The 15,530-nt window shown below is 31.3% G+C and overlaps 2 protein-coding genes across 5 annotated transcripts; both read left to right on the top strand.

Annotated features, from left to right (window-relative positions):
* Positions 1 to 1,968: 1,968 nt before the first annotated feature.
* LOC114915234 (low affinity sulfate transporter 3-like) lies at positions 1,969 to 6,020 on the top strand. Of its 3 annotated transcripts, XM_083076990.1 has the most exons (6): positions 1,969 to 3,133; positions 3,974 to 4,041; positions 4,630 to 4,715; positions 4,820 to 4,896; positions 5,498 to 5,604; positions 5,794 to 6,020. In XM_083076990.1, exons 2-5 carry the CDS (start codon positions 3,983 to 3,985, stop codon positions 5,558 to 5,560), a joined length of 285 nt encoding a protein of 94 aa, XP_082933116.1. In that variant the 5' UTR covers positions 1,969 to 3,133; positions 3,974 to 3,982; the 3' UTR covers positions 5,561 to 5,604; positions 5,794 to 6,020. The 3 variants fall into 3 exon arrangements, with proteins under 3 accessions (XP_082933116.1, XP_082933115.1, XP_029125468.1); XM_083076989.1 differs by having other exon boundaries at positions 5,498 to 6,020; XM_029269635.2 differs by lacking the exon at positions 5,498 to 5,604.
* A 4,789-nt stretch (positions 6,021 to 10,809) lies between these two features.
* LOC109805556 (putative WRKY transcription factor 53) lies at positions 10,810 to 12,983 on the top strand. Of its 2 annotated transcripts, none has more exons than XM_029272774.2 (3): positions 10,810 to 11,509; positions 11,864 to 11,986; positions 12,096 to 12,983. In XM_029272774.2, the coding sequence occupies exons 1-3, from the start codon at positions 11,184 to 11,186 to the stop codon at positions 12,730 to 12,732; spliced, it is 1,086 nt and encodes a 361-aa protein (XP_029128607.1). In that variant the 5' UTR covers positions 10,810 to 11,183; the 3' UTR covers positions 12,733 to 12,983. The 2 variants fall into 2 exon arrangements, with proteins under 2 accessions (XP_029128607.1, XP_020223272.1); XM_020367683.3 differs by having other exon boundaries at positions 10,818 to 11,509; positions 11,858 to 11,986.
* Positions 12,984 to 15,530: the final 2,547 nt, after the last annotated feature.

Consider the following 15,530-nt stretch of genomic DNA (forward strand, 5'->3'; position numbering starts at 1 on the left):
AGCATTCTACTTTTTGTTTGTTTTTATTTTTGAAGCCATAATTATTCTTAAATTAGTGTTTATAGGAAAAATTTTCACGCATATTTGAAGAATTAATCCAAAAAGCAAATGAAGAAGGAATTACTCCACTAAATGAGTTAAATGTGTGGTGTGATGTAGCTAGAACCAAGAGAGGAAAAATATATGGCCTTGGAATGAAATCTTCTATAGTGGCATGGAGGCTTTATTATCGTGGCTCTTCTTCTCTCTCAACTGAGTGGGTACAAAGACAACAACTTGATGAACTAAAAAAAGATTTGGAAGAAGTTAAAAATGAAAGAGATGAGCTTCAAGTTAAAGTTGTAAATATTGAGAAACTCTTTTAGCAAAATAATGCAATGATACGATAATGGATGGATAGTATTAATTGTCATTCCATGCCACCTAGTATAAAGGATAGTGAAAATGAGGATGAGACACAAACACCCAGTCAACCATTCAATCGTAATAGAGGTAACCTACTAATTAATATATTTTTTTTTACAACAAATACAAAATGGTTATAGTTGTTAAACCAAATAGCATTTATCATAGTTGAAAATGGTATGATGTTATTAACTTATTTCAAAATCTTTCCAAGATAGCACTTGCTTTTAGGTGTCTTATTTAATATAATTTTTGTTCGAAAAATGTTTTTGGGAGAAGAAAACATGCTAATTTTTTTTTTCTTTGATTAGATGAGAGTGAAGATGAAGGAAGGTGATGAGGTATGTCTTTCTTAGCTTGATTGGAAAAAAATTTTGATACAATTTTTGAATAGTTTTGTAATTAGCAGTTTTTGATTGAGGATGTGAAAGTATCTACCTGGCTCATTGTGATTTTATATTAGGTGCTTTATGAAACAATGATTGTAGTCTCTTTTTGTAGTTTCCCTTATTTTTTTGGTTGGTAATTGCTTATTGTAGTTGCCTTAGATTTTCATTTTAATCATGATATGTTTAAGTTTAGGCTGAAAATGGTTGCTTGCATAACGGTGCCATGTGTTAACATAATATGCACACCTGAGTCCTTAATTTGCATACAAACTTAAGATTTGAAAAAAGCTACTTATAAGTGAGTTTTCGTTTATATATTTATTTTGAAATACATCATGATTATAGTCAACTAAGTTTTAAGAGTGGATATGACTATATTTTTCTATTATCATTACTATTATCACAATGCAGTACTAAGGCTCAAATGGTCAACCTATGCAACAATAGATACACTACAAGGGACTTTCAATTCATTTCATTATTTTCCAATATATCAAGATTCGGTTCTCTACTCATTCCAATTTTGTATAACATGTTTTTTTTGGATCAATTATATATTTGTTTATTTTGTACTTTTTTTTTTGTGTAGATGACTATTTTAGAAGAAACAAAAGTGATTGTTTGAGAATTATAAATAAAAACAATGAGAATTGTATGTTTGGAGGATATTATGTGCAATTTTAAAAAATTAAAAATTTAATTACTTAATTTTCATGTTAGTATATAGCGTATGTTGACTTTTTGCATAATAGTTTAGCATAGAATAAATATGTGAAGTAAATAAATAATTAATATTATACTTAAATAATTATTATATTTTAGTAGAAAAATAATTGAAGTTAGGTATGTGGTGAATTTGAATAAAGAATATAATAAATATGAAAGAAATACTTTTATTTTTTTTTATATTATATCAACCACTGAGTCATTGAAAAATGGGTCACTAATTCAATTATTTTAAAATTTGGTCACTAAAATGGTTACTTTAGAATCAATTATTATAACAGTCACTAAATCGTTTATTACAAAATAAGTTACTAAATTAGTCGTTATACAATAGGTTATTAAATTAGTTGTTATCAAAATTTGTATCTAAATTAGTTACTATAATATTGGTAATTAAAACAGTCAGTATAAAATTAGTCAATGAAATGGTCATTAAAAATTGCACTACAACATTTTTTATATTAGGCAACGAGTTTTTAGGCAACGCCTAAAAAAATGTTCTCGAAATATGGAATAAGCAACAATTTTGTAAACTGTTGGCATTTTGTTTGACAACAATCATAAAACCGTTCCCAAAATCACATATAGGCAACAATTTTGTAAACTGTTGGAATTTTGTTTGACAACAATCATAAAACCGTTTCCAAAATCACATAAAGGCAACAATTTTGTAAACTGTTGGTATTTTGTTTGACAACAACCATAAAACCGTTACCAAAAGCACATATAGGCAACAATTGATCAAAGCGTGCACTATTCTCTTTTCAATATTAACATAACTATTCTTGCACTACTAAGAAAGATACCTTCACACCCCCTTCTCCACCTCTTCACATACCCTTCCTCATCTCCCAACCCCACACCCCTTCTCTCTTCATCATCGCCCTCTCCGCCCCCTCCCTCGCCCTCTTCCGCTGCCTCCGCCACTCTATGCCGCCGCCTCTCTCCTCTTCAGCTGGCGCTCCCCCTGGCCAGACTTTGCAGTGTGAGCTACGTGCGCCGACTCCGTCGCTGCACTGTCAGCGCGCGACACCAGGCAGCCGTTCTCCTCCTTCCTCAAGCTGCTCACTGAGGTGCTTTTCACGGAGTAGGAGCTGAGCTTGCAGGCCGCCTCTACGCTCTGCATCACCACCGCGATCGCCACGGCTCTGGATCCGAACATGCCCAGGCTCTAGATCCTAACCCATGTCGCCGCCATACCGAAGCTCTAAGGCGGAGCCACCCCCGCTGCCTCCGCCAGTGATGCCGCAGCTAGAGATCGTCGGGAATCCATTCGTGTACCAACTCCACCTGCGCCGGCCATGGCTCTGACCTCTACCGAGACGACTCCGCCGCGCTTGTCCTCAAATTCGTCGCCTTCGCCTCCATCCTCCTCCCCGGCATGGCCGGAATCTCCATCCTTCTCGTCGGACGCCACCGCCGCTTCCTCCGCATCGACGGCAACCTCTTCGTCGCCGCCAAATCCTCAATATAAAGAACTCCATTAAGCCCTTCGATGCCTGCTGCCTCTGCCTCAAATCCTTAATCGACCCTATGAGCTGTCACAAGGGCCATCTCTTTTGCAAAGAGTGCATTCTCCAGTGCCTCTTGTCTTAGAAGAAAGACATTCAAAGGTCTATTTTCTATCTCGCTTTATTTTATTTCAAATTGCAAACCCTATGATTCAACTCCAATTAGTTGCATTTCTATTGGTCCTTTGTTGAACAAGAGTGGGATACCTTTTGCTGTGCCTTTTAATTGGAATGGATATGAAAATAATCTCACTTATATTCTTATTGTCGACGGACGTTTGTTTAATTGAAGCTGCTAGAATTACTGTACAATCTTAGATGAGATTTTCTACAAGGCTAGATTTTTTCTTTGACACAATCAATTTGCTTCACTGGGTTGAATGCTTTTGGAATTTAGATAGCTGAGCTGTGTTGTTTAAGGCATCATTTTTCCGGTGTTGCATGATTTGTTTTGTGAAGTTGAGTTGAATTTTGTTTGTTGCAACTTGCAACTCAGTAATTATATGGCTGCCTTGGGAAGGTGATGTCCTGTTTGTGAATATTGGTTTGTTTCATGTCTCTGTCACAGCGGTCCTTCTTGCAAACTGTTGATTGAGGATTTTGTTCAGTTGTAATGTTCTCTTTGAAATTTTCTATATTTGTGATGGTCTCATTAGTCATAAGTATAACCATGTCAATTATTTTGGATTTCTGTCTATTAATATTGATAAATGTCATATCCTGCTCACTAAAAGTTTTAATGGTATAAAATAGAACTTTTGTCCTGCTCACTAAAAGTTTGTTATTTTTATTGCTTCTTCATTTAACTAATTTGGATTTTACTGTCTTCACAGTTGGCTGTATTCATATATATTGATAATTTATGCCGGTAAATAAATGTTTTGAAGGATATGAATATGAAACAAAGGCTTAAAAGGATAAGAAACCTTAAATGTTTTGCAGATTATTGCCATGTTGAAGGAGAAACTTGGAGTGAAATCAGATAAAGATCTGCCAATGGTGGATTACAGGTAGAAATTTTTATACATGCTTTTGCAATTATGTTGTTGCAATTCTAGCATTCTAATATGTAAAAAGAATGATGCTTAGTTCATTAGCTACTTCGATTTTGGAATTTTCTTTCAAGATTTGATTCATGTTATTGAAAGGTAATATTCCAAATGTAAAACAGTTTTCTTGTTGGTTACCAGCGCATCCGATACATGCGTAATTTTAAAATAGAGTTTGATACAAATACAATGTGGAATTATATTGATTAATTTTGAGCTTATTTTATTAAGCTTCACAATCAAACATGTGAATAAACTCTTAAGTTGTAAGCTCTCGTATGGTTAATTAAGATCTTTACTCAAACACCATTTAATATTAAACTTAGGAAACGCAAATCTACAATTAATTTTTATTTATGTTGCAGGAAACATTGATAAATATATAATGCACTAAAAAATTTCGTTTGAAATATCTTCTTGTTTAGGCATTTGGCCAGCATTTGTACCTTCTCGAGAGAACTTTTAAAAAGAAAAAAAATAAAGTAGTTACTTCTCGAGGGGTTTATAGCCAAAATTAGAACCATGTATGAATTTTTTCACTTGTTCCAGAATACTCAAGTGGGTCACCCAAGATGAAGATGAGCTTAAAGAAACCACCAAGGGTCGAGTCCAAGCAGTAATTCTTGACATGACAAGTGAGTTTCTGTTAAATATTTCATATCAAAAGAATTTTAATGCCTAAACATTTATAAATTTGATACTATATATGCCAATGACCCTGTGCAATTCTCTTTCATAGACTTGATGAATGTTGATACTTCCGGAATTCTAGCTCTTGAGGAACTGCACAAGAGGTTGCTTTCACGTGGTGTAGAAGTAAGGCTACTCTGAATTTGATTATATTCTTTGACATTAATATACACAGGATTAAATATGTTTTTACATTACTAACAGCAAATAAGTGAATGGTCCAAATTTCTATAAATAAAAGAAGATAATTTTTTTTTAACATAAGACACATTTTTAAAAATGAAACACTAAAATAAGATGATCTTTTGTAGAAAGACTATAGATGAATATTTCATTATGTAAAAGTTTATTAAAAAAATTATAGGTTGATAGATAAAAATTATCATGCTAATTTACACTTGAAAATGAAAAGAGAAAAATATATGTATGGTTGATATATAGTCGGATGTGAAAGTTGTGTTAAATGGAATTTTTTTTCCTATGAATTTGTGCTTATTTCTTTTGTTTGTTAATTATCATGTAATAGAAACTTGAAAACTGAGTAATTTTATTTCTTCCATTTAAATTATTATGTAATGATGATGTTGAAATTTAATGCCTTTTTTCTTATTTTGTTACATCTTTTCACTTGTTTTATGTTCAAACTTGTTTCCATAAACATGCCAATATAAATGTCCGTGCTATAGCTCAAGGTTGTTCTGAGTACAATGTTATTGTTGTTGTTAAGCGAGAGGATTGTATAAAGGCTTTACGAGCTGTGGATAATATAATGGAGAATGCTAAGCAATGACAATAGTGTAGCACCTCCTTCTTCTGCCTCAACCCATAGTCCTGGTCATGATAAGCTATAATTTATTCCTTTGTCAAGTTCTAAATTATATTTTAATTCATTTCATTTGTGTATACCAAACCAGTTACAAAAGTTTTCTTGTGTATAACTAGCTTTAACTCATGTTAATTGTTGGGGATTGATTGGGGATTAATTCTATAAGTTTTCTAAGTGAAAAAATAATTTATGTGCAGGAAAGACTTGATAATGAAGATCAGCCTTATGATGATGAAGAGACTGAATGATGTTACTTACATGGATGGATGACTAGCCTTATAATTTGTTTTATTATTTTTTGAGGGTGAAATCAATTCTTTATTGAGCACATGAGAAATGTCTTCTTGAAGAAGACGATGTACAAGAGGATTATCAATCCAAAATAATGTATAGTTCTTCTTATTAATATGAGTTGTTTAATATACTATTTGTATTATAATTATAGGTGCGTATTACATATATATGATTTCACAGGATAAAGTAAAATTTAGACAATATTTTAGACAACATTAAAAAAATGTTAAATTTAGTCAATTTTTAAATTTAGACAACGTTGGGCGTTTATTTAGACACTATTTACAAAATTGTAGCTTAAATTTAGTCTAAATTGTTACCTATATTATCTCATTGACAACCTTAAAAAAAATGTTCCCTGATGTCACTAGCAACGGTCATAAAAGTGTTGCCTATAAAAATAGACTACATTTCTAAAACCGTTCTTTAAAAATTAATAGTGTTGCCTTAAATTAAAAAAAAAACCGTTGCCACTGAAGATCATGAAAACCGTTCTTGAAAGTTTAGGTAACGGTTTTTTTGACATCGTGGGCACAGGCTAAAAAACCGTTGCATATTGAAATAGGCAACGGTTGATAAATCCACGCTTGAAAAACCGTTGCCAAACCGTTCCCTAAACTTTTAGGAACGGTTTTTTTGGCTTTCAACAACGTTTTTTTATTGTTGCCATAGATAACAAATGTTGTAGTGTTGGTTAATAAGTTGGTCATTATAAAATTAGTCACAAAATCGATCATAAAAAAATTGGTCATTAAATTAGTTTTTAAATCAGACTCTATATTGGTAACTAAAATTAGCAACCAGCGGTTTAACTACTTTCTACAATTGGTATCTAATTCAGTTACTTATTAGTTTAGTAATTGGTTTTGTTAATTTGGAGACTGGAAATTTAGTCTCTAAAGACAAGTTTTCTTGTAATGTTACCTTGGGGTAGCATGAAACCTAGGTAAAAGAAGACAGGGTTTTGTGCCTCCCTCAACCTAAACCAACAAGTTTCAAGCCTCCTAATGACTTGAATTCAACACCACAACTGCAATGAGAATCAGAGGAGGAAGTAGAAAAGAATTAGAGTAGCAAGAACTCACGGGATTAAAATCCTTCTCTCTAATTTTGAAAACTTGAGTTTATGAGAGTCTATTATGAATAAAAAGCTTATAAATTTATCTCTCCAAATCAATCTAGACTTTTGTTTAGAGAAAATCTTAAAATCATTTAGACTCATGAGAAATCTTTAGATTTCAGAATCACTCAACACAAAACACCACATCAATATATAAATTATTAATAACATCAACTCTAAAACTTATAGTGTTAGAAGTTTTCTATGTCTAAAACATTTATCCAAACACATTTAATCATATTTCTAAATTATAATTTTAAAATTTGACTATTTTTTGTCTTAAATGCAAGTCCATTACATTTTTATCTGTATAAATTAATCGTGAACATTAATTTAATAATTTTTTATCTTACACTTTGGTATTTAGCAGGTAAATAGATTAAAGAAGCTTGAATTGAATAGATGAAAATTGAGTGTATTAAGTCAATTGTATAATTAATCAAAGAAAAATTGAATTAATTAATCATTGACAAAAAATCTGAATACGTTTAATGCTCTACGATGGGTAATTAATTTCCCGGCAGAGACATGAAAGAAGACATTGATGATACGTAGGAAATGACTGAAATAGCCCTTGAAGCATTGACCTGGTTCCAATGGTATATAGATATAATAACATGATACAGGCTCGTATATTGCACATTTCACACGCTCTAGTCTAAGGTGGGACGCTACCATATGATCTTTTATTCCACTTTTCTCTTCCGGATTGCCCGTAAAATTTGCGGCTTACCAAACTCGTGTTGTTTCCTAGTAGCTCCTACCAATACCAATACCATATAAGAGAAATTCATACCAACTCAAACTCAAGAACTGTGCTTTTGTTGCCATTTTCAAAATACCTTTCTATCACTCTTTAGCGTTGACCACTCAAGTTGATAAGTTATGTCTCCATTCTTGGCATTAACTTTGATTGAACTGGTCTCATTCTAGATTATTACTTTTGGTTACCCTGTTTTTTGAATATTTCAAAAGTAATTAAGGACGGTGCTACTGCTACTTAACTTATGTTACATGTAATTCAGACTCTCTTTTACTACTAACATTTTCTACATTAGTTAATCTTATTTGAGATACATGCATGGGATAAAAAAACATTTATATCTCTTTTTGAAAATTCAAACGGTGCATTCAATTTGATACTAAATTTTAGATTCGATGAAAATAAATCAATAAAATTTGGTATCAGTAATGAAAGGAGACTTTTTTATCACGATTTTAAACGTTTTTTCATGTTAAGCCTTTCAATGTGATGCTTATATATGTCATCTATAACGTCATATATAGTAAAAAGTGACTTATGGAAAAATTTGTTTAATATATTTGAGAGGAGAACACTATAAAATATAAACTATTAGATTGTGTTTCAATTTTTAAGATTAAAAAGACATACACGACACTTACAAGTAATTATGTGATCACTAACTAGCTTAAAAACTCGACCATTTATGTATCATTGTATACATATATTTATAATTCTCAATTTTATAACAAGACGAGTTTTCACTTAAAATTTCCCGTATAATTTGAAGGGAAGAAACCTATTTTAATCTATTTGTCTAAATGTAATTAATTTGTCACATAAAATTTACTTACTATACTATTTATTCACTTGCTAATATATAATTGTTAGTGAAAATATTACATCAAATCTAGTTAATATTATCTTGGGGTCAACATAAAACAATTAATTAAGATTAAGAAAAACAATTAATATATTAACTTGTAATTAATTCTATCCTAATAAGTTTTATTTTTAAGTGGTTGTTATATCTAAGGTTAGTTATAAGTAGATGCATAGGAAATAAAATTAATAATAAATAAAGATTATAAAATAAATTTAACCCTTAGTAATTTTAAAAAATAATACTTGTTGTTTATAATTAAAAAATATATATTTTGTTACTTATAATTAGAATAAGAAATAACATTACACTATTTATTTAATTAATTTGACCTTTGTCAATATATAGTATTGTTTTAAGAGACAAGTATTTTTTAAAATTATATAAACTAAAATAATCATTTTTAAATTTAGAACAATAGAATAAATTTATTCCAAATTTAAGGGAGAAAAAAATTGGAGCGCGTAACAAAGCAAGTTGTAGACTAAAAACTGTATTTACTCAACGTTGAGGCTGCGATGCATGTATTAGAACTTAATTTAGAACAAGATATCATCGTGTCCAAAGATCAATAATGATGATGCATAAAAATAAGTAATTATAAAAGATACTTATGAAAGAAACATCTGATTTTGATTAAATTAAATCTCAGATTCCATTGTCTATTAAAAAATGTAAAGATAGATATGTGTTTTCAACAATTAAAAAGAAAACGTGCATGAGAAACGAAAAATAAATAACATGAAATCGTCTTTACACGAGAATAATATATGGCATTGCGACTTGCACAGTTCACGGCAATAATTAGTGTAGACTTTTTTTTTTTTTAATCTATTAGAATTATAATTAAGAAATTAAATAATTAGTGCAGTTGTGTCAAATTATCATATCAAAACTATATCGAATTAAATTGAAATAATTTTAGAGATGTAATTCGAATCAAATTGATTTTAAGCAAACAAAAAACGAATCAGGATCCTTAATATTAAAAACATATGTTTCCTTAAAGAAGAAAGATCAAGCATTTAAAGATGAAACTTCACATTTTTATCTCAAATAAACATAAAATTAATGTTTTCATAAAGTAAAGAACAAATGATATAATAGTTTGTTTTAAGACAATAGTTTTAAACTAGTTGTTCTTCTATTCTGGTTCTAATTTGATTATTTAGTTCACCTATCGATTGAATTATATGAGATGAGAAATATTTATAATACATTCTTTTTTACTAATTTTGATATGTCCTACCTCTAGATTAGTAAAGTATGGGAAATAAAATATGAGAGAGTATTAGTAATATTTCTAGTCGTGTTGAAAATTTTACAGCAATTTTTACATCATACTTACTTTCAATGTAAAAAAAAAATCCAAACACAAATTATTTTGCTTAAAATCAATTTAATTTAAAATGAATATAATCTAATAAGAGAATCAATGTATATGCCAAATTGATCTTTAGTTATAACTAACATTACATAAAACAAAAAAAAAACATATTTAAAACTAAATTTAAGTGGGGTCTCGTGGAGTTAATTGGGTGTCCCCAATCCAGAAGCAGCTCTAGCAATCAAAGTGTCTTGTGTGATTTGTTTTATTTATATTTATTTATGAGAAATAGCATTGTAAAGTAAAAGTATGTTATTTAATGTGTTAGTGTGAGATACACAAAGTTCACGCGAGAGTGACGGGAGCAGCGTGGAGGCCAACATCACACAACCTTGTCACAAACGCTTCAGGAAGATACAACCGTAACGACGCGGAACAAGGTTTGAAGATTCCTAGTCTTCTTCATTTCCACTTTTACCCTTCCCATTACTCTCACTTCCTTTCATTTTTTTTCTTGCCACCCTTTTTTACTTCTGTCGGATATTCATCATTTGTGTTGTGATTGTGAGTAATCATACCATATTTGTAAATGCCCAAGAGGGTCAACGTCAAGGATTTCCTACAAACGTACGTGTCAAACATATTCATGCTCACAAGTTTAATTTCTGATTTCTCTACATATAAAACATTACGATATATTAGACTTTAGCTTTTTTGTTAAGAAATATCATGATTGAGGTAAAAAAAAAAAAAAGTTTCTAAGCGGAGAATTGGTCAGCAATTGGACCTCCCATCCTCACCCTTTGAACTGGCGATTCCTATGACCAAAGACTAGTCTGAGTAATGAAAATCCACACCACCACTTTTCTCAGTCAAACTTTCGTTTCCTTTCTATTTTCTTTGCTTTCCCACACTTTCTTCATTCGAATCTCACGCCCCTTAAATCCCATGCTCATAACTCATCTCATTCGTAACCCCTTCTTGTGCAAAGCAAAGCCTATTTCCAATTTGTCTTGTACTTGTTCTTCCAAACCTTTTGCTTCTTCTGCCACCACTAAACCCGGGCAATCCCATGTTTAATTTAGTTTAGGCATATTTGGGCTTTGTCTTGGTTCATGACATAACTTTTGATCACAATCACATGGCACGCCAATCACGGGGTTGAACATTTACATAACAGGAGTCACCTAGGTAACAAGGCTTTATTGGTTTCGTGGTTACATGGGAGAACCAAATAGCATCATACATGAGCTACTACAAGGTTTGGAGCTGGCAAGGCAGCTCCAAGTGTATCTCCACATGCCTTCTTCCTCCCAAGAAACCCGTGACCTCTTGATCCAGCAGATCATATCCACTTTTGAAAAGGCACTTCAAATGGCAAATTGGAAAGGACCAGTGCCCGCCGCTGCTGCTGCTGCTGCTGAGTCCTCACAACATCCCCCAGGGATTCCAATACGAATGTCAGACTCACCTTTGAGCACGAGTCCCCGCAGTGAAGACTCTGATAGAGATTTCAAGGACCAGGACCAGAATGCTTTCAAAAAGAGGTATGCATAATAACTCAGCTTTTAAATTTTCATCACCACCTTTACAAGAAACTCTCAACACCACAAAGATACAATACCACAGAATTGAACTTTTCTCTTAATAATATATAAAATAATATACATGTAAGTTTTGTCATGTAAACAAATGCAACTCATGCAATCTGACCACAACAAATGCAACTGATGCCGTGTGCCCACAATGTGTTACGACGTTGAGACCTCAAAAATCTTGACATCATAGCCAAAATAATGTATAAGAACCGTTTTTTGAAACCTTTAGAATAATATAACAATTTATAGCTACATATATGGCGTTTACCCATACACAATGAACGACTTTCATTGCAGAAACAGTTTGCCAAGATGGACAAAACAGATTCGAGTTACACCAGGAATGGGGGTGGAGGGGCCTCTTGATGATGGATATAGTTGGAGAAAATATGGCCAGAAAGACATCCTAGGTGCCAGGTACCCGAGGTAACACCAAATTCGATCCTCATAAAATGCTAATTTTGTAGACAACTATTATGTCTATATTCTAGATCCATTGGATTGAAATTGAACTAAATATTTTGTGATCATGCAGGGGCTATTACAGATGTACCCACAGAAACGTTCAAGGCTGCGTGGCCACAAAGCATGTGCAAAGATCCGATGAAGACCCCACTATTTTTGAGATCACCTACCGAGGGAGGCACACATGCACAATGGCCAACAACGTTGGTGCTTCATCAGTTCCACTAGAAAACCAAGAACCAAGTTTGAACAACACAAACCCTCAGCAGCAGCAGAATATCCTGCAGAGCCTTGAGCAGCATCCAAACGAACTACTTATGAGCCTTCGGAGAGGGTTGAAAGTCCAAACAGAGAACCTTGATTCCCCAGACCAATCATTCCGTTTCCCTTCCTCAACAGACATCAAAATTGAAAGCCAGGTTTTCCCATCCCCTGTGATTGAAAACACCTATGCTGAAAAATTCAGTTCCCCTTCCTACATGTCCCCTGCTACATCGGGAATAAGCCAATTTTCGGTTTCTCCAAGTGGGGTTAACAGCTTTGGAGGGAACCCAAATTTGGCAAGTTCGGGGTCTCAGATCAATGACATGATCCCTGCCACTACTTCAGCTCCAAACTCATCAACCGTTGGTTTAGACTTCCCTTTTGACCAGTTTGAATTTGATGGTCAGAACTTCACATTCGATAACCCACGATTTTTCTCTTGAGAATAATATAGTATACTCAATTCAGAGAAGAATCAGAATAAAAGACAAAAACTAATTTTTATTTTTAAAATGTTAGAATTAGAAGCATATGATGTAAGTCGAAAGACATAAGCAGGTGTGTAACATTCTAGAATTATATGACCCTGTAGAAAAAGAGGCAAAAACATTTCTATGTGTGTCTTAGATACTTGTGTCGTAGGAATATGTAATTCTAATTTTGCCTAGTCAATAAGAATTTTCCTTTATCATTAGAGACAGGTCATGTTATCACGTAGGTTTTGTTTTGTTTGGTGTTTTTGCCTCTTTTTCTATTTTTAGGAGTTTGATATCAGCGTTTCTTCAAGTGGATGATGAAAATGGTCGTTTTCTCGAGTCAGAGGAAAGGGGAAAAAGAATATTATAACCCATTGTATTTGTTTCCAATTCTCTATCAATCAAATAAACAATCCGGTTTACCGAAGATCAAAGCGGGTTAAGGTATTTGATGTTTGACCGTGGAAATGTTTACGCGGAGAAAAACAAAACACGAGCAAGATTCATGATGTTTTGTTGAACCCAATCGCGATTTAAGTGCGACCATAATGCTTTACACATTGAAGTCATTTGACCTGCATTAAAAATAAAAGAGCTGAAACTATGGCCACAAATAAATAAGTGGATCTGTATCCACCATTATTCTCCAGTAAAATTTGAAAATACTTTTCTACCAACCAACTTTGATCATATTCTGTTGACATTAACATTTTTAATGATTTTTCAAATCCGGTTTTTAACGTTAGTATTTCCTTAACAAAATAAAATTAAGGGTGAAGATTTTTGGGATAAATATAATTTTTTTAATCTCTATTTTTTTTTAACTTCTATTCAATGTATGCTTTTAAGTTTATTTTGAAAATTTCCGAGATACAATTTATAAGTAAAATTACTTTAAACAATCATCCCTTAATTTTAGATTAACTGAGTCCTGAAAGCTCATTAAACTTGAAGACAAACTTCACGACTCAGAACATTTTAAAAAAATTATAACTCAAAGATTACTTGCAAAAGCATTTATAATTTATCTACCAACAATTTTCTCATATTAGCGATGAGATTCACACTCACTTTTGCTTTCACTTTTAGGGGGCTGTATTGGTTTAGGATTTCGTAGGATTTTAAAAGACTTTTTTTGAGTAAAAAAATTCATTGGTATTCAATCAGGATTTTATGTCACTTAAAAACAATCCAGTGGTATTCAATCAGGATTTTCAAGATTTTTTAAAGAGTCCATTAAAATCCACTGGTATTCATTTGAGATTTTTTACAACTTAAAAACAATCCATTGGTATTCAAAAATATAAGGATTTTAAAGGATTGTTGTGTGAGAGAGATTTTGAAGGACTTTCTAGTGTTATCTATAAATACCAGATTCATAAAACAATCTCATCCAAACCCATCGGATTTTGAAGGATTGGTTGAAGTGATTTTTCAAGTGTTTCAAGAATTTTCAAGTGAGTTTTTCATCTTCTTTTTTTCTATGCTCCTGTCTTCTCCATTTTTTCTCTACTAATAATACTACACTATTGTTCATTGCTCATATATAATATTTTAGTACTGTTCTCATCCCATTCTCCTATTTTGTGAAACTCTGATATGTAAATGATAGTGCCATTGACTTGCTCTATTTTTCTGTTCGTTCTCTTTAATTGACTTGCTTTGTTTTATTTTATGTAGTTAAATTTGTTCCTTTATATAACACAAAAAAATGTTTGAAATTTCAACTTTTAAGTGGTAATTTTTTTTATAACACACGTCAAGAAAATAAAAAGGTGAAAGATGAAATTGATATCATAATCTCTACAATATATACATATATATAATATGAATTTGTTAGGGTTTCTGTGAGTCGAATGAGATGAAAATAGATCTTAGTTTGGGGAAGAACCCTCTCAGCATAAAAACTGCGAACTCTCTCCTCCCCTTGAATTTGTTACTCTTATCCCTCCTTTTTTTATGACTCAACAATTATTTTATTTTATTTACTATGAAATTTTCTTTTTATTTTTATATTGTTTATATTTAAAAAAAAAGAAAATTAACATAAGACATTGCAGTATCTAATTTTTTAGGGTTTAGGATTTATGCTTTCATTAGCTTATTTTTTAAAAAAGAAAATATTGTTAAAATATTTGTTAGAATAATTTACATTTATAAATATCGTTAAAAATTATCATATAATATATAACTAAAATAATATATATATATATATATATATATATATATATATTCTCTATATCTAAATACTTTCGCTTATATAAAAAAAATTATATATCTAAATATTTTCTCAGTATCGAATATACTAATTTTTTTATATAAAAAATTATCTTATGTTTCTATATTTTCGTTTTTACATGTTTTTTTTTATAATGACTGAGGTATTTAATCCATTTGGATAGCTAATATATATTCGATCTTGTATGATTGGTGTGCTTCTAAAAATAATAATATAATTTTATTAATTTTGTCTCTTATCCATAATTATTTATATAACTAGTTTTCAACATATATTGTTTTAGTAATTTAAATGGGAGATTCACAAGGAAATAATAAAGAAAAAGGAAAAGAGAAAGAAAACTATGAAGCTTGGACCAAGGAGGATTCCGATGAATTGTTACAATTGACAGTGAATGCTATAAAAAGATGATAGGATATTATGGAGAATTATTATTACTATTTATTTAGACATTATTTTTTTTATTTTTTTATTTTTGTCTTTGAGACTTTTTAAAATTTGAATGTATGAATTTTTTTTAAAAATC

This window comes from Cajanus cajan, chromosome 6 (assembly GCF_000230855.2).
Source record: "Cajanus cajan strain Asha chromosome 6, NIPB_CcT2T_4, whole genome shotgun sequence".
Classification (NCBI taxonomy): domain Eukaryota; kingdom Viridiplantae; phylum Streptophyta; class Magnoliopsida; order Fabales; family Fabaceae; genus Cajanus; species Cajanus cajan.